Genomic DNA, 19,637 nt, shown 5'->3' with positions numbered 1-19,637 from the left:
AAACATTTCTGCATATATCCTTATAACAGTCTTGTGAAATTGTTGAAACAGGTTTTAATCACCTCCAAAATAAAGATGAGAAAGCTACATTTTTTTTTTAAAGTAAAGCATCTTCCCCAAATCCACTCTGCTCAAGAATGATCAAGTTTCCCTTTTAATGTGGACCTAATGAGCCCTTCCCATTATAACACAATGATTTCTAAAATAGAGATAACTGAGTAAATTCTTTATCTGTGAATTGGATGTTAATTATCAAGCCCTCCTGACTGTGATGTTGAAGGCAAAAAGTCAATTTCTTTATTGACTTTTTCAATAAAATATGTTCCAACATATTCCCAACAAATATGTTCCAACATCACCATTTATGTATTTTGTCCACAATAAGGAGACAAAAATTTCTTCTAAATGAAACCAAGCAAAATAAATTATATCAATGCCTTGAGAGGTATTCTTTGAAACTTTTGCTGTCTTAGAGGCAAAGTATTATAGACTTCACTTCTTTAAAACTTAGAGTCCTTTCTTTCCCTCTTCTTTTGTATGTTTATTATTCAATTATTAAGTTATATCTCATCTCCTTGCTAGAAGAGAAAATTCATATTGGTTTCTCTCTTCTAGAAATCTGAGTACTTCATTCACCTAAGAGGTATGCTTAAATTTTAAACCATCCCTTAGATCATTCACTGATTTTCTAAAGAGTTCAGAGGAGTTATTTGGATAGGTCCCCTATGGATTAGATTTAGAAGCAAAAGTTAAACAAAAATGACTAGACAGCAAATATGTCTATTTTCTGGTTTATCTTGTCCTTCTTAATACTGTTGCAGTCATATATACTTAATGTTATTTCTGAAAATACATTTTTTTAAATTACTGGCCTTTATTTTAAAAAAACTCAGATATGATTTACATACATTAAAATTTAAATATTTAAATTGTAAAAATCTTCACACACATACACATGCACATTTTCTGTGAGTCATCATCACATCAAGATAATGAACATATCAATGAGTTCTACAGATTTTGTTATTTCCCTTTTTAATCCTTCTCTTCGCACTCTACTCCTTCCCACTCTATCCCCAGGAAGCGTTTTTGTTGTGGTTTTTTTGTTGTTTTTGTTTTTTCTGTTACTACAGATTATTTCTCATTTTGTAGAAGCTTATATGAATGGCAGCATATACTTTATACTCCCTTTTGTCTGGCTTCTTTCACTCAGCATGATTGTTTTGAAATTTATCCACAGTGTGGCATACATCAATAATTCATCCTTTTTATTTCTCAGTAGTATTACATTGAATGTGTTAAGGAAAACAGTATCTATGACTCTTGTCAAAATGGTAAATCAGACTTTATTCAGAACTATCAGGATAGATATAGAGATTATTGCAGGGGGGTTTTGCAGTGGAAGAGAGAGGCTGAGCTCAACTCTAAATAGAAGGAAAGTAGACATTTATAGCCAGGGAGCAGACAGGCTGTCAGTGGATGGACAATTAATATGAGGAAATGTCAGAGGTAAGGGAAAATCCTGGCTAAAGTGGCCTAACAAGATTCTTGGTGAAGAGAGACATAGGTGATCAGAAAAAAAATTTTGTTTTCTTGCCTAATTATACAGGCTATTAACCCTAAGATAATGTGTGATAGAAATAGTAAGAATGATTATTCCTGTCCCATTCTTAGTTTTATCTCTATTCCTAGTTCCAGTCTGAGTTTCTGTCAGGAATGGATGTTAGATCCAACCAATAAATTATCTGCTTTTATTGAGATATTCCTAGGGGATTTCTTATTTTGCCTGTTAATGTGGTAAATTATGCTGATAGGCTTTAAAAATGCTAACTAAACCTGTATTCCTTGGATAAACCTCACTGCATGATTATGTATTACTAATATTATTGATCCCAAAAAGCTATCTTTTACTTTCATTGATTTCCCCCTGCTTTTTTATTTCCTGTTTCTTATTTACTTGTTCTCTCTTCCAATTTTTATTTAATTTAGTAAGTGTGATTCTTGACCCATGTAAATTTTGGAAACTCTTTTCTCTAATCCCTTTGAATGCCTCATGCACATGTGCAGGTACTTATTTCAGTTCAATTCAGTAGCTCAGTTATGTTTGATTCTTTGCAAACCAATGAATGGCAGTACGCCAGGCTTCCTTGTCCATCACCAACTCCTGGAGCTTGCTCAAACTCATGTACATTGAGTAGGTGATACTGTCCAACCATCTGTCGTCCCCTCCTCCTTCTGCCTTCAATCTTTCTCAGCATCAGGGTCTTTTCCAATGAGTCAGTTTTTCACATCAGGTGGCCAAAATCTTGGATTTCAGCTTCAGCATCAAGTCCTTCCAATGAATATTCAGGACTGATTTCCTTTAGGATGAACTGGTTGGATCACCTTGCAGTCCAAGGGACTCTCAGGGTCTTGTCCACACCACAGTTCAAAAGCATCAATTCTTCAGCAATCAGCTTCTTTATGGTTCAACTCTCACATCTATAAATGACTACTGGAAAAACCATAGCTTTGACCAGCTGGACAAAGTAATGTCATTAGCAAAGTACTGTCTCTGCTTTTTAATATGCTGTCTAGGTTGGTTATAGCTTTCCTTTCGAGGAGCAAGCATCTTACTTTCATGACTGCAGTCACCATGTACAGTGATTTTGGAGACTAAGAAAATAAAGTCTGTAATTGTTTCCAAAGATTCCCCATCCGTTTGCCATGAAGTGATGGGACCGGATGCCATAATCTTAGTTTTCTGAATGTTGAGTTTTAAGTCAACTTTTTCATTCTCTTCTTTCACTTTCATCAAGAGGTTCTTTGATGAAGAGTTCTTCTTCACTCTCTGCCATAAGGGTGGTGTCATCTGCATATCTGAGGTTATCGATATTTCTCCCAACAATTTTGATTCCAGCTTGTGCTTCATCCAGCCCAGCATTTTGCATGATGTACTCTGCATAAAAGTTAGATAAGCAGGTGACAATATGCAGCTTTGATGTACTCCTTTCCCAATTTGGAACCAGTATGTTGTTCCATGTCCAGTTCTAACTGTTGCTTCTTGACCTGCATACAGGAGTCCTGCCTGAGAAAGGAGGCAAGTCATATGGCCTGGTATTTCCATGTCTTTAAGAATTTTCCACACTTTGCTGTGATCCACACAGTCAAAGGCTTTGGCATAGTCAATAAAGCAGAAGTAGATGCTTTTTGGGAACTTTCTTGCTTCTATGATGATCCAATGGATGTTGGCAATTTGATCTCTGCTTCCTCGGCCTTTTCTAAATCCAGCTTGAACATCTAGAAGTTCACAGTTCACTTACTGTTGAAGCCTGGCTTGGAGAATTTTGAGCATTTTTTGCTAGCGTGTGAGATGAGTGCAATTGTGTGGTAGTTTGAACATTCTTTGGGATTGCCTTTCTTTGGGATTGGAATAAAAACTGACCTTTTCCAGTCCTGTGGCCACTGCTGAGTTTTTCAAATTAGCTGGCAAATTGAGTGTAGTAGCATTTTAACAGCATTGTCATTTAGGATGTGAAATAGCTCAACCTGAATTCAACCACCCCCACTAGCTGAGTTCCTAGTGATGCTTCCTAAGGCCCACTTGACTTCACATTCCAGGATGTCTGGCTCTAGGTGAGTGATCACACCATCCTGATTATCTGAGTTATGAAGATCTTTTTTCTATAGTTCTTATGTGTATTCTTGCTACCTCTTCTTAATATCTTCTGCTTCTGATATGTCTATATTATTTCCATCATTTTTTGTGCCATCTTTATATGAAGTATTCTGCTGGTATCTCTAAATTTATTGACGAGATCTCTAGTCTTTCCCATTCTATCGTTTTTCTCTATTTCTTTGCGCCGATCACCGAGGAAGGCTTTCTTATGTCTCCTTGCTATTCTTTGGAACTCTTCATTCAAATATGTATATCTTTCTTTTTTCTCCTTTGCCTTTAGTGTCTCTTCCGTTTTCCACTATTTGTAAGGCCTCCTCAGATAACCATTTTGCTTTTTTCATTTATTTTCCTTGGCGTTTTTTATTGATCATTGCCTCCTGTACATGTCATGGATGTAGGAGATCATGTAGGATGTCATGAACCTCTGTCCATATTTCTTCAGGCACTCTCTAATCCCTTGAATCTCTTTCTCACTTCCACTGTATAATCATAAGGGATTTGATTTAGGTCATACCTGAATGGTCTTGTAGCTTTCCCTACTTTCTTCAATTTAAGTCTGAATTTGGCAATGAGTTCATGATATGAGCCACAGTCAGCTCCAGGTCTTGTTTTTGCTGACTGTATAGAACTTCTATTTCTGCTTTATTGACTATGACAAAGCCTTTGACTGTGTGGATCACAATAAACTGTGGAAAATTCTGAAAGAGATGGGAATACCAGACCACCTGACCTGCCTCTTGAGAAACCTCTATGCAGGTCAAGAAGCAACTGTTAGAACTGGACATAGAACAAGAGACTGGTTCCAAATAGGAAAAGGAGTATGTCAAGGCTGTATATTGTCAACTTACTTATTTAACTTACATGCAGAGTACATCATGAGAAACGCTGGGCTCGAGAAAACGCAAGATGGAATCAACATTGCTGGGAGAAATATCAATAACCTCAGATATGCAGATGACTCTGCCCTTATGACAGAAAGTGAAAAAGAACTAAAGAGCCTATTGATGAAAGTGAAAGAGGAGAGTGAAAAAGTTGGCTTAAAAATCAACATTCAGAAAACTAACATCATGGCATCCTGTCCCATCACTTTATGGCAAATAGATGGGGAAACAGTGGCTGACTTTATTTTTCTGGGCTCCAAAATCACTGCAGATGGTAACTGCAGCCATGAAATAAAAAGATGCTTACTCCTTGGAAGGAAACTTATGACCAACCTAGACAGCATATTAAAAAGCAGAGACATTACTTTGTCAACAAAGGTCCGTCTAGTCAAGGCTATGGTTTTTCCAGTGGTCGTGTATGGATGTGAGAGGTGGACTATAAAGAAAGCTGAGCACCGAAGAATTGATGATTTTGAACTGTGGTGTTGGAGAAGACTCTTGAGAGTCCCTTGGACTGCAAGGAGATCCATCCCAAATGAGATCAGTCCTGGGTGTTCATTGGAAAGACTGGTGTTGTAGCTGAAACTCCAACACTTTGGCCACCTGATGAAAAGAGCTGATGCATTGGAAAAGACCCTGATGCTGGGAAAGTTTGAAGGCAGGAGGAGAAGGGGACGGCAGAGGATGAGATGGCTGGATGGCATCACCGACTCAATGGACATGGGTTTGGGTGGACTCAGGGAGTTGGTGATGGACAGGGAGGCCTGGTGTGCTGCGGTTCATGGAGTTGCAAAGAGTCGTACATGACTGAGCGACTGAACTGAACTCAACTGATAGAACTTCTGCATCTTTGGCTGCAAAGAATATAGCCAATCTGATTTTTGTACTGACCATCTGATGAGGTCCATGTGTAGAATTTTCTCTTTTGTTGTTGCCTCTGACCTGCTTTGTTTTGTACTCCAAGGCCAAATTTGTCTGTTACTCCAGGCATCTCTTGACTTCCTGCTTTTGTGTTCCAGTCCCCTATAATGAGAAGGATATCTATTTTGGGTATTAATTCTAGAACGTCTTGTAGGTCTTCATAGAACTTTTGAACTTCAGCATTACCGGTTGGAGTATGGACTTGGATTACTGTGATATTGAATGATTTGCCTTGGAAATGAACAGAGATCGTTCTGTCATTTGGGGGATTACACCCAAGAAGTGCATTTCAGTTTTTTGCTGACTATGAGGGCTACTCCATTTCTTCTAAGGGATTCTTGCCACAGTAGTAGATATAATGGTCATCTGAGTTAAATTTGCCCATTCAGTGCTGTTGCCTTGAGAACCCCATGAACAGTATGAAAAGGCAAAATGATATGATACTGAAAGATGAACTCCCCAGGTCTGTAGGTGCCCATTATGCTACTGGAGAAGAATGGAGAAATAACTCTAAAAAGAATGAAGAGACAGAGCCAAAGCAAAAACAACACCCAGTTGTGACTGGTGATGGAGATAAAGTCCGATGCTGTAAAGAGCAATATTACATAGGAACCTGGAATGTTAGGTCCATGAATCAAGGTAAATGGGCTTTAGTACATGGCTGAATACTCCAGGAGGACCCTGTGCAGATATCCAGAGTTCTCCCTCTGGTACATTCTCTTTTCTAACACTCTGCCTTGTGAGATCTGGCCATATCACTCTCCCATAACTCCCATAACTCTTAGCTCTCTCCACTCAGAGAGTTCCCTGATCTCTATTGAGTCCCCCTGCACTGTGTCACTATTGGTCACTGTCTCAGGTTACAAACTGTGGAGGTTATGGGACTCACTTGGTTTATTTCCTGTTACATAGGAATCACTGTCATTCCTTACCTGATATCCAATTTGTTGAAAAGACTTGTTTTATATATTTTGCTTAGTTTTTTAGTTGTTTTATTGGGAAGGGAAATCTAGTCCCTTTTACTTCATCTTGATCTGAGTGAAACTTTTTGGTCTTTACTTTTAAATTTTTATTGCCAATGCATGGATATCCTGCTAAATCATTTGTGTCATCTAAAGGAATAACCTGTATAAAATTGTATTGTGTATTTTGTATACAGTTCTGAAGGCTTAATGAGTATTTACTACATATCTAATGATTTCTTAATAAAAATGTTTGATAGTAATAATAGTTAATCTCATATTTTTGTCTTGATTTTGGTTTATAATACTAAAAGTACACAATTGCTTAACGTGAATGACTATTAAATAGAAATATACTTCAAAATATTAAGTAAGCACATTACAAAAGGTAAGGATGGTTATGATATTTAAAATAAACCTTAATACAGTCAGTGAAATGTATTTTTATCTGATTATTTCAATTGATTAAAATAAACTAATAATCTCTTTTTTTGAGAAAAATAATATGCAGATAGTTTCATTTTTAAAAATATGATATTTTACTTTATTTCAGGTGATTGTCAAATCTGGGCCAGGAACTTTTCTCAGTCTGGCTGTATATGACAATTATATCTTCTGGTCAGATTGGGGAAGAAGAGCTATCTTGCGTTCTAACAAGTACACAGGAGGAGATACAAAAATTCTTCGTTCTGATATTCCACATCAACCAATGGGTATCATAGCTGTTGCCAATGACACCAATAGCTGTAAGTTACAATAGAAAGCAAATTTATTTTTAATTATATAATCTCTCAAAAACATGTATATATATATTTAAGTAATACTTAGTTGGATTTTGTTTTCTTACTGTTTCTGGGGCTAGTATTCAGGCTTTGACCATTGAATATATTGAAATTATCTGAACATTTTATGGAAATTTTGTAGTTCTTAATTTATTACCAGGGGAACAATTCACTTTTAATTATTAGTTTCTGGATATCTATTTCACACTTTCTCACTCCTCTTATTTTTGATCATTCAAATCAAGTTGTTTTCAAGAAAATAATACTTGTTTGATAAACAAGCTTTGCATCTGGCCTAAACATTTTTTTTTAATCACTGGAATACCTACAAAATTGCAGTTTGTAGTATATGTGTAGTTTCTAGAGATACCAATGTATTGAATGACAAATATGTTAGAAAATGTAGAGATTTGTTACATATTTTTTAAATGTACTTATCATTTGGAATCTTTAGCTTTTCAAAAGTTCTGAATCTTCCTTGTTCATGAGATATTTTGAGAGATTGAGGTTGTCTAACAGTTTACTGTTAATCTATATTAACACAGTACAGGAATTCAATATAAAATGTCACCAATTAAACATCTTTATTGCAGGTGAACTTTCTCCATGTGCATTATTGAATGGAGGTTGCCATGACTTGTGCCTTTTAACTCCTAATGGAAGAGTGAATTGTTCCTGCAGAGGGGATCGAATATTGCTGGAAGACAACAGATGTGTGAGTAAGTAAAGAGAATTAAGATGTGATGCGACACATAACTACTCAAAATGGCACACATGGACATTGGAATTGTTTTAGTGTATGAATGAAGTTGTACTCTCCTCCAATATTAGAGACCCTGTTGGCTTATCTCTCTATTCTAAAAAGAGCTGTTTACCATTCTACCTATAGCACTATGTGATAGGTAATAATAACCCAAATAGTGATGAATGTTGTATCCCCTGATTATGGCTGAAAGATGTTGGGCAAATGGGAGAAATACCAGTATACAATGATATCTGAAAACTTGGAGTTATGACTTTAAGAATTCAGTCAATAGCAAAATTAATTAAAGCCAAAAGAAAACCAGTGTACAGGCAGTAGCTTAGTAGCGAACCCACTCACAGTTGGTCAGAGTATGTAAATGAGAAAGAATGGCTCACCCTTTATTTGTAGTCATTTCTGAACTGTTAATTAAAAATGTAACATTGCAGCCTTGTGTGATGTTTATACCTCCCAAAGGCATTACAATCTTTAATTAGTACCATGACAGTATATACTTACATTCAAGTTTCCCAAACTGTTTCTACCGTAAATAATGGTTCAAGTGTTCTAATAACATCATGAAAATTATCCAGTAACATAAAAGGGTTAATTTCTCTTTAACATCAAGACTAGTTGTGAGTAAGAATGACAGTAGAGAAGCATCTTGGAAAACTATAAATTGGTAAATTCTTAGGATGTGTTCAGTTTTTTTTTTTTCTTCTCATCTGTATACTTATCTCATGTCTTTCATCTTAGAAAATCAATAGAGTTGGATATGTCTACATTATAAAAATAAGAATCATAAGCTGAAAGTATTTTTCAATCGCATCTTTTGTCTTTTTTCAGTCTTTGTATACCAGGATGATCTTCTCTTTTGCCTGTTCTTTATTTTAATACAAACAAGTGTGATTCTTGGACACATGTACATTTGGAAACTTTTTTCTAATACAAACACTTTGACATAATTTTTTAACCAGGAAAACTACTACACCTAATTCAGGAACATATACATATTTTCTCACTGTATATTGGCACATAATCCAAAAGGGCATTTCTTAGCGAAATAAGTAAAAGACTTTAAGAATGTGTCAGGCAAACAAGGGAATGATGTAATTGGTCAGTAGATAGCTAATTTCAATAATTTGGGCCACAATTCCAATATTTCTTCATTAACTAACACTTCCCTGAATTGCTCAAGCAATTGCTTAAACTCTCTATTTGTTTGCCTTTGTGGTTTCAGCTGTAATTGTCTGGATCCGATGCCATCTGTAAGCCTGGAGTGTTAGCCATGCATTAGAATCACTCATGTTTCTTTCACAGGTCACTACAGGCCAATAGTAAACCAATGCCTCTGGTCAAAACAGCAAGGCTTATTTGTATACAGTAGATTCCTGTCCTTGCAGCAAAATAGATTAGATCCATCTGTCCCTACTAAGCCACCTGCGTCTCACTATTGTGAGGGAATGAATCAGACAGAAAACTGTAGTGTTAAAACAAGCATAGTTGTATTCATGTGGAACTATTGAGTGGTACTGGATTCTTCAGAACTGACAAATCTTTACAGAAGTATCTTGTATCCAATGTGCATTCATATTGAAATTCTGTGGTCCAGCAGAGAGATTGAAAAGTAACTCTTGGCTCCTTCTTGTGAAATCTGTCTTTGGGAAATGATGATGTTTCTGGCATATCAGGGTCCACATCTGAATTAGTTCACCCAGAGCAGTTTATGAATGCTAACAGCAGCATTACAAGGGTGAAAGGTTATTTACTAACACCTACTTGAGGGCAAAGGAGAGTAAACCATTTGTTGTCATAACTCTTGAGATAAAAAGATTAGGCAATTCCATTTTACATGACATTGCTAACCTTATTAACACCCATAACAGAAATAAGAATAGCAAATATAATTAGATGAAGCAATTACCTTGTAAGAGAATGGAGGACAGCTGAACCACAGTTTTTGTTTCTAGAGAGAGGCAGAAAATACTCAGTACTATTTCTTCAAATGAACATACCTAAAGAAGAATTGTGCTCATATAATATTTTTTTTTGCATAATAAACCATATTTACCATAAATATTATCATCTTTTCCTCAAAGGTACAGTGATTATAAAACCAAAATATAGCATTTTACTGTTTAAAATAGATAAAACAAGTTAGGAATGCTAATGGATTCTCGGTAAATGGATGAATTTTATTCAGTTCATGATCTAAGGTGATTGTGAGCAGTAAGTCAGCACTCTCCTTGAAGATAATAATTCTTTAAAGTGAATGGTATTTTTGGACTCTTAATTTCTTGTTATTTCCTCTAAAATGGCATTCTACCTTAGCTACTGACTAGAAATTTAGACTGCACCACGAAAAACAAAATTAAATTTAGAGAGGGCTGCTATCATTTAAAAAGTTAAATTATAAGTCGTTAATAGATAGATGGATAGAGAAAATATAAATATTCTGTAAAAATGGTTACATTCTAGGAATAATAAAGAAACAAAACACTGGGAACTTCAAAGAGTATTACTGTCTGTTTAATCGAATATTCCTGAAATAAATCCTAAAAGCTGATAGCAAATTACAAAATTAAACTATATTTCCTGCATTAGTAGAGATAAATGAATTCTAATTACCTCCAACATAATTAATATGACTTACTTTCCTTGTACGGTTTTTCTACGAGCAATAGACTGAGTGCTGCCCTGTGCTAAGTCGTTTCAGTTGTGCCAGACTCTTTGAGACACTGTGGACTGTAGCCCACCAGGCTCCTCTGTCCATGGGACTCTCTAGGCAAAAATACCGGAGTGGGTGGCTGTGCTGTCCTCCAGGGGATCTTCCTGATCCTGGGATCTAACCCGCGTCTCTTACATCTTCCGCATTGGCAGGCGGGTTCTTTACCACTAGCACTACCTGGGAAGCCCAATAGCCTGAGTATATGCAAGCAGACAGCACATAATGCAGCAGAAACATTGCACTCCAAAAGCTTGCTAGTAAATCAATTGTTTAAGAATAAAAATAAAGGAGTGGGATGGTGTGGGAGATGGGAGGCAGGATCAAGAGGAACAAGACATATGTATGCCTAAGGCTGATTCATGTTGATGTATGGCAGAAACCAACAGAATATCATAAAGCAATTATCCTCCAATTAAAAATAAATACATTTTTGAAAAATGTCTATTTTCCCCAAGAGAGATCATTCTAAAGCAGGGGTCACAAATTGGCATTCTAGGGATGAAACCTAGCTATAGAAAAGCTTCCTTGTATTCATGGCTGTTGTTTTTACTCACAAGTTGGTCAAATCACATACAAACTCGGGCTTTAAATTCCTTCTAAGAATCCTGGCACTTAGAAGTGGAACAATATGGCAGTGGTTAACTGGAGCCCATAAGCATCTGCTGCATGTGCATTTCAGTTTATCTTTGTCCTTCACCAGCACCCCCTACAGATTCCCATGCATTTCGAGGAGTAGGTACTGATCACATGTGGCAGGAAAATAGAGTCTTCACCCTGGTACCTCTCACAATGTAAATAGCACAAAAGGCTCTGTCTATTCTATAGAGAATAATTTCAGCAATTCTAGTACTTCTGAGTGATAGAAATTGTTACAGAGATTTTTTTCAGCAGGTAGTTGGGGAGGAAGGACATTTGGAGGTGAGACTTCAGTGAAATGAATCAATTCAAGGCATCCAAGATGAGAACTCTATATGCTAAAAAATTTCAGTGTATTGAAGAATATATGAGATTTCAATAAGAAAATACAAAAACACTCTCAGTATGTACAGAGCTTATTTAACCGGCTCTTTTTAAACATTTATTTTTGGATAAACTGTTAAGCAAGATGCATAAATATAGTCACTCAAATTTAAGCTCCTCCTTCTTTCCACACATGTACAGTCACCAAATAACTAACAAAATCCACAAACATACTTTAAACACAAAGATAAAGTCAGGCAACTTATGAATATTTGCAAAGGGAGTTTGAAAACAACACAATAAATTCATCCCTCTTAATTTTTTTGTAAAGAAATTCCATAAACAATTGCCCTTCATTATTTTTTATATAAACAAATTTTAATTTATTTTTATGACTAAGATTAAAGTAAACAATTGTTATGACATCAAAAATGTTTGTTATTACATGAAATATTGACTTTTTTTATTTTCAGCTAAAAATTCTTCCTGCAATATTTATTCAGAATTTGAGTGTGGCAATGGAGAATGTATTGATTATCAGCTCACCTGTGATGGCATTCCTCATTGTAAGGATAAATCAGATGAAAAACTGCTCTACTGTGGTAAGTTTTCAGTGTTCGATTTTCTCATTTCAGAGATGTTTGCAATTATTTTTATAGTTTTTAGTAAGATTGTCTCCATTTGGTTTGTGTGTGTGATTTTCTTACTGCCTCTCATTAACATGTAGATTAACAATTGATTTGGCTTTTCTTATTCAAATTGGGCACCGTATTTCCTACCCAATATACGTGATGTTAATTGAAGAATTTCCTCATAGTTTCCATGCTTGAAGTATAAATTTAAATACACAGGAGCCTGTTTTTGTGCTGCCTAGTTATTCATCATTAGCAAAAGGTTTTAGGCTTACATTTAAAGATGTTAGAAGTATTAGTTATTGACTGGATTTTGCGGGTTTACCCTGCAGCAAACATCCACCAAGAGTCAATAGCATATTGTTGTATTGGTATCACAGTCTTACTCATTCTAAATAATTTTGCCTCTAGGATTATCCCAGGGCTATTTTCCTTAGATACAAAGGCTACTTGCTTTAGCCCTGGTGTCCATTAAGTATGGAATTCCACCAGTTGTGCCTCTGTAGCTGACATCAAATGATAGTCAACCTTTCCCTCTCCCATAGAAATATAAACTGGCTTTTGGACTCTATAGTAAGCAACTGTTACTCGCCTTCACTTCAACAATATTTTTTCCGAAAGCATGCATCTATGTAATCACTAATAGTTGATGTAAAATTGATCCAGAATATTTCTAAACTGGTCTGATTTATTTTTATGCTGTATAATATTGGTATTTTATGCTCTTCAAAATTTAGGTATCTATATCTGGAATTGTTGTATTTGACTTCTGTATTTCTCCTTTGTTTTATTTCTGGTTAAAGAAAGTTAAAACAAGAGTAAGGTGGATTTTGGGAAATTCACAAGAAGTTTTTTCACTCTTTTACATTGCAGAGTAAAAATCCTTGGTTAAAATGATAGTCAAATGTAATTTGTCTGTAATCAACATGTAACTAAATCTTAGGAAATTTACCTCAAATAATGCATTTACCAGAATCAATAGCTATGTCCTGTACATCATGAAAATATTAAAGCATATAAAAATGTGATAATAATCAGCTTACAAATTCACATTATTATGAATTGGCTTGAGAATATATTTCACATTATTTTTATCTTCTTAGAAGGCAGATAATATTTGTCTGAAAAAGGTTTAGCAAGCTTTTTCTGTAAAGGGTAAGCTGCTATTTTGTGGTTTTGTGGGTCATATATGCTTTTGTCGCATATTCTAGTGTTTTAAATAATCTTTTACAAATGTAAAAATTGTTATTAGTTCCAGAGCCAGATAAAATCAGGTTCACATGCTGCATTTGGCCTGTGGACTATAGTTTGACAATTTCAGATTCCAGATTTTAGAATCACATTTGAGTTTAAATGTTTGGTCCCTAATCTGCTAGTTTGTGACCGGTATGAGGAAAGGCCATTACATCTCCTATATTTTAGTTTCTCACTACAAATCTTCCCTGGTGGCTCAGCTGGTAAAGATTCCGCATGCAATGTGGGAGACCTGGGTTCGATCCCTGAGTCAGGAAGATCCCCTGACAGAAGGCTTGGCAACCCACTCCAGTATTCTTACCTGGAGAATCTCCATGGACGGAGGAGACTGGAGGGCTACAGTCCCTGGGGTCTCAAAGAGTCAGACACGACTGAGAAACTAAGAGCAACACAGCACGCTACAAAGCAAACCTAGCTGGAATGGTGGTTGGGGAATTAAATAAATATATATATATATTTACATATGCTCAATATAGAGCCTCACACAAAAGGAGCTTTCAGTAAATGGCAGCTATTATTATTGTGAGTGATACCTTCTGCCCCAAATCAGAAAATGTCAGGAGATTCTTATTAAGGTAAACAGATTTCAGAAGGCAATTATTCTTCTGCTTCAAAAATTCTAGTAGGTCCTTTAAGATGATTTTTTAAGAGAAATTTATGGATAAATAGGTGACTCTTGAATTCACTGATTCAGGAATAAATGTTTTGTTTGACACTTCTTTTTCTTGGTTTAAAAGACTTGTGGGGTGCAAAGGAGATAGGGGATAGGTGTTGGAGTGTCTTTATTACTTTTGAGGTAGAGATTCATTTCTTCAGAAATGAATACGTGATATAAGTTTATTTCTGTCCTACCTGAAAGAAATGCCAGAAGCAATAAAGTGGGTATAATTTGAGGAGATCTCCCAGTATGAGTCACTGAAGTTAAAGTAGTCAAAAAGAGTTTTTTCATAGGTATTCTAATCTAGAACTTGAATAACACACAGCACCTGTTCTTTAGATCCACAATCTGGTTATTGTGAAGATCTTACCTGTGATCTTCTTTTTGTAACAATATTGCTATAAGCCCTCCAAGTGCGTGTTTTCACTTTTCCATGTAAGAAAACAGAAGTTGTCGAAGAGGTTTCAAGCCCTGCTCCAACCGTCGTTGTGTTCCTCATGGCAAGTTGTGCGATGGCGACGATGACTGTGGAGACAGCTCTGACGAATTAGACTGTAAAGGTAAACGCATGTCATGTCAGCCTAGGAATATCATCATGCTGAGTGCTCCCCAAACTCTTCCACAGTGCATTCCTGAGAGTTCTGGAGTTTCACCTTTTTGATATATAACCCTGACTAACATCTATGGGCCATGCTTTGGTCAATGCTGTTGAAGAGAGTTATTAGAGTCAACTGAAAATTGATGACTATTTTTCTATTTCCGGTTTCTATTTCTTTCTTTGCTCACTTGAAGATTCTTTCTCACCTTTTCAGTTCAACCTCCCTATTTGGGACATTTCTACCAGAAGGTATAATACTGAATTTACTGCTCCAAAATGTTCCCCTTCATTCCTTAATCCTGTCTCCTACATGTGATCTCTTCATTTTCCTACTTATTGGAAAGGAAACCTTGGTATTCTTCTTTGATCCTCCTTCCACCATGCTTTCTTGGCCACATGCCCCATCATCAACAAATCTTCCAATTCTTTGAAATATATTCCCTTTCAGTCTACTTTGAGCCTAGCTTAACAGAGTAAGCTTAACAGCGTTTTAATTGATCTCCTTTTGGAAACAAATTGGAAAGACTGCTACTCTTTCCAATAAATCTGAATTTTCAGTCATGCTAACACAATTTAACATTTTACCATGTTAAATTTAAAATTTTACCATGGAGCACATCAGCAGGCACACTACCTGGATTAGAACCCCAGCCCTAACACTAACTGTGAGACTTTGGATGAGGTACTTAACCAGCTGGTGCCTCAGTTTTCCAAACTATAAGAAAAGAAATAATAGTTAAATAAGTGTATCAGTATTAGAACAGAACATGGCATATAGTAAATGCTATGTAAAAATTTAGTTTTGTTTTTTTTTTTAATTATTCCATAGGTAAAGAATCCTGATGTTTGCAGAACAAGTGACAAGTTTTTAATTTGACATTTATGGTCTCCTAAAATCTGGACTTTTTCCAAACCAATTCCCCATTAAAAATCTTTCCATTTATTGAAAATACTTTATTGGGTGAAATTCTTTAAGAATAGAGACATAAAATTTGTAAGTTCTGTGTGTGCCCTCAATTTAGATCAAACTCTAAGTGAATGATAGTCATTTAAGTAGGTAAAAATGAATATGAGGTGCTATGATTGCACTATTAAGATTTACTTTTTAAATTTGAAACTTGAAAGTTTTCATAGACTAAACTCAAAGTCTAAAAGCAGTGGAATGATTTCAAAACAAGGGAATTCCAAGCAGAGGGACCAAAATTGAAAACTGAAAGTAATTTGATGATTAGAGCCAGATTGCATATTGGGGAATGTCAGCAAAAATGAAGTGATTTAGAAGGAACTGGGATATGATGGTGTTTTTTGGTGTCATGTTATAGAACATAAACTTTATCTTGTAGTCACCAGAAAGGGGGGAAAAAAGGAAAAAAAAAACCTGATTTTTAGAATTAAAACTATAATACTGAGACCAGAAGGACAAAATAGAAGGATGTTACAGCAGTGAAAGCTAGGAATAAAGAGGAGAAAGACAGATATAACAGCATTTTAAATGGTAGCATTACAGGTATTTTGGGGTAAGAAACATGGGAATAGAGGATATGCATGTATTGGTGGGGGTGGGAGGGGATGTTCCCGGAGGGGATGTTCCCAGGTGGCGCTAGTGGTAAAGAACCCACCTGCCAATGCTGGAGACATGAGAGACTTGAATTCAGTCTCTGGGTTGGGAAGAGCCCCTGGAAGAGGGCATGGCAAACCACTCCAGTATTCTTGTCTGAAGAATCCCATGGACAGAGGAGCCTGGCGGGCCATAGTTCATGCAAAGAGTTGGACATGACTGAAGCATCTTGGCGTGTGTGTGTGTGTGTGTGTGTGTGTGTGTGTGTTGTCTGCTTTTAAAATATTATTTGTTTTCATTAATTTTAAAATGCCTTTTGTTGTGTGAAACAGGGATAAGATAATAAGAATTGTCCACATTCTGAGGTTGGGATACCTATAAACATTCAAATGGAACTGTTCAAAGGTTATATATATAAGCAGAGATATGGAGCTCAGATAGTAGGTTTAGAGCAGAAGAATTGATCTTGGATTTCTTAAAGAGAGAGAACTCAAAAGAGGTATGAAGTAGGAGTTGTTTTGGGAGAATGCATCAAAATGACCTGTTGTATTTAAAATTGAAGACATTAATATAAAAATGAAACATATACCACAAGAGTAATAAAATGAGCTTCATAAGAAATTTTTTTTTAAAGAAAGGAGGATAAGTTAGCATTACAGAGAAGGCAAGTGGGCAGGCATAGACTAGAAAGTCCACTATACTTGGCAAATAGATAATAATTTCTTGGTTACCTTCAAGAGTCAGTTCAGTGGAATGGGAAGGAAATACCAGATCACATTGGATTGAGACAAATATGAATGGTGAAAGAGTAAAGACAGTGAATTCAGACTATTTTTTAAAAAGGTTGATGGTAGAGGAAAGATGTATGATGTGCAGTTGTAATGAGAAGACAATAAAAAGTTAAGGAAGAAGGTAAAATGTGTACAAATTATTTTGTAGCTGATAAAGGATTGAGAAGTTACTCTGTTGTCTTAGAGTATATGATCTTGGCCAAACACTTGAGAAGCTTACCATCTAAGTTGATATTGTAGTTTAGGAAGAGCCAAGTACATTTGAAAGTTAACTGTGGTTTCATATTATCTATAAAAGACTAAAACTGATAAACTGTAGTCAGACATTGGTAGTTAGTGGAGGGAAACAGATAAGCATTTGGAAGAAAGGACAGAAAAGTAGAAGGAAACCCCAAAAATGGACATGTTGTATTAGTTATGCAAGGTGGAAAGACTGTCATGAAAACAGTAAGCTGGGATAAAAATTAAAAGATAAAGCTAGAATATGAAGGAACTGAATAATAGCTACATAAAGTAGATTTTAATATAAATTTCCATGGCTAAAGAAGCCATGTAAATTTAATAAGTTACTGTGGATTTTCTTGGAAAATGGTTTATGTTAAAAAGCAGTAAGCAAACTAGTGCATTTGGGTTTATGAAATATAGTATCCAGTACATGGTAGGTGTTTATTAAACTCTTATGTGGCTGGTTGAAACCATAAGTCTTCTAAAGTATAGATGGGTTTTATTCTACTTAATGACATCAGTATCAGCTGAATAACAACATAAATAACTCAAAACTTTATTTCCCCCTTTTTAATCTAAACTGTTAGTTTCTGCGTTATAACCATCTCAGCCATATACTTGGAGACAGAACTACCATGTTTGAGATTGAAGTTTCTGTCAAAACTTTTATTTTGTGATAATAATAGTGTAGTGATCATGACAATTGGATATCTTGTGAAGCAATAACAACAAAATTGTATGCCTTGAACTTCTTCCTGTATAATGTAGTACATTTGAAACTACACATGTGCAAGTAGATGCTGTGTTACATACTGTAAGTTAACAAATTTAAGTAAATGGTCTAGCTTCTGTAGGATAAACAAATGGGTCGCTTTTTAGATGAAAGCTTACTTATTACATTTTCATCTTTTAGATTTGATTTTCCTCTCATATTAAGATTATTCACATGGTATTCTTTCATACCACAGGGGAAATACTAATTTGGGTACTTCTTCCATAAGCCAGTTTCTTATAAAGCATTAATTCAGATGTATGTCCATCAAACACATGGACACTTATAGCATGTACAAGATCATGAAGGAAAAGGAATACAAATAGGCTTAGGAAGAAAGAAAAAAGAATTATTTCTCTAGTCACTCCCTTTTTCTATAATCATTGCAACTTGGGGACACAGTAATTTGTTGTATGTATATATGTACATACACACAAATCATATGTTATTGTTTAATGTAAATAAAGTAAAAAATAACAAAATTTAAGTGGTACAATATAATATCAATAAATATAGAGAGATTTTAATAGGCTTTGGAGAAAAGCTACGGTGGAATCATCTGTGAATTATCTGAAGTACTATTACAGTTTTTATGTGTAATTTAGATGTTAATAGCAATTAACATTATTTTTTTAATGGCATATAGTCAAGGAGTCTATTTGTGGAAATAGATATTGTAAGGAATTATTTTTGGTTTCTTGTCTTCGGAAGCAAAGTGAAACCCCAAATCCTCATCAATCTTTTATCACTGCCTCTTTGTAGTATTCCTTTCATAACTGAGAGCTTTAGACATCAAGCTGTCTAGTGGGGATCTGAGGAGTTGTTCAGAAAGTTTGTCTGCATTCCGCTTCTGTTTGAGTGAATAGATTTGTGGAGATTGCAAAATATCCCTCCTTCGCTCCCTGTTGAGATGAATACATTCCCTCTGAAAAGAACTTCCTTGGGCCACTTGAACACCTTAGGTGGACTGGAGAAATAAGCGCTTCTAAGGCAACCTAGAGGAGAGGAAGCTGGTGTTTTGTTTTGTTTTGGTCTGTTTTCCCCCAAATTCATAGGGAAACTTTGAAGATTCCACAAACAACAATCCAAAGGAAAAGGATAAGCCTACCTGAAGGAGAAATCATTCTTTCTGGGTTCACCTACCCTTGGAGCCTAAGCAGTATATTAAATAAAAGATGTGGTTTGAAAGTAAACAGAAGAGATATGACAGTGCTTTTAAGGGAGTTGGAAAAACAAACAGTGAGTTAGCTTAGTTATAAGAATAGTCCTAAGAGCCAGGGGAAGACGAATCAATTTTATATCTTTGCTATCAAATTAAATATTTTAATTAACATGGAGAGAAGGAAGTGGATTAAATAGGAGAATTAAGAAAGTATATGAAGGGAAGAAAGTATGTTCTTTTACTTTCTCTCTTGCTACTACTTTTGATCCACAATACCTGTCAGATCTTCCTTTGTAGTGTCTCACTGCTATTCCTGGTGTCACTCACAATTTGTAGGCTTTATTAATTTTTTT

General features: G+C 35.5%; 1 protein-coding gene across 1 annotated transcript in view; it reads left to right on the top strand.

Moving 5' to 3' along the window:
• LRP1B (LDL receptor related protein 1B) overlaps positions 1–19,637 on the top strand; it is a 2,049,143-nt gene that overhangs the window by 1,717,664 nt on the left and 311,842 nt on the right. Inside the window, exons 44-47 of the mRNA XM_043488135.1 lie at positions 6,976–7,168; positions 7,798–7,923; positions 12,108–12,236; positions 14,619–14,738. Of these exons, the coding sequence (XP_043344070.1) occupies positions 6,976–7,168; positions 7,798–7,923; positions 12,108–12,236; positions 14,619–14,738 (568 nt within the window). The remainder of the gene's footprint in view (positions 1–6,975; positions 7,169–7,797; positions 7,924–12,107; positions 12,237–14,618; positions 14,739–19,637) is intronic.

This window comes from Cervus canadensis, chromosome 15, assembly GCF_019320065.1.
Source record: "Cervus canadensis isolate Bull #8, Minnesota chromosome 15, ASM1932006v1, whole genome shotgun sequence".
NCBI classification, from domain to species: Eukaryota; Metazoa; Chordata; class Mammalia; order Artiodactyla; family Cervidae; genus Cervus; species Cervus canadensis.
This window is presented reverse-complemented; position numbering and strand designations above follow the sequence as displayed.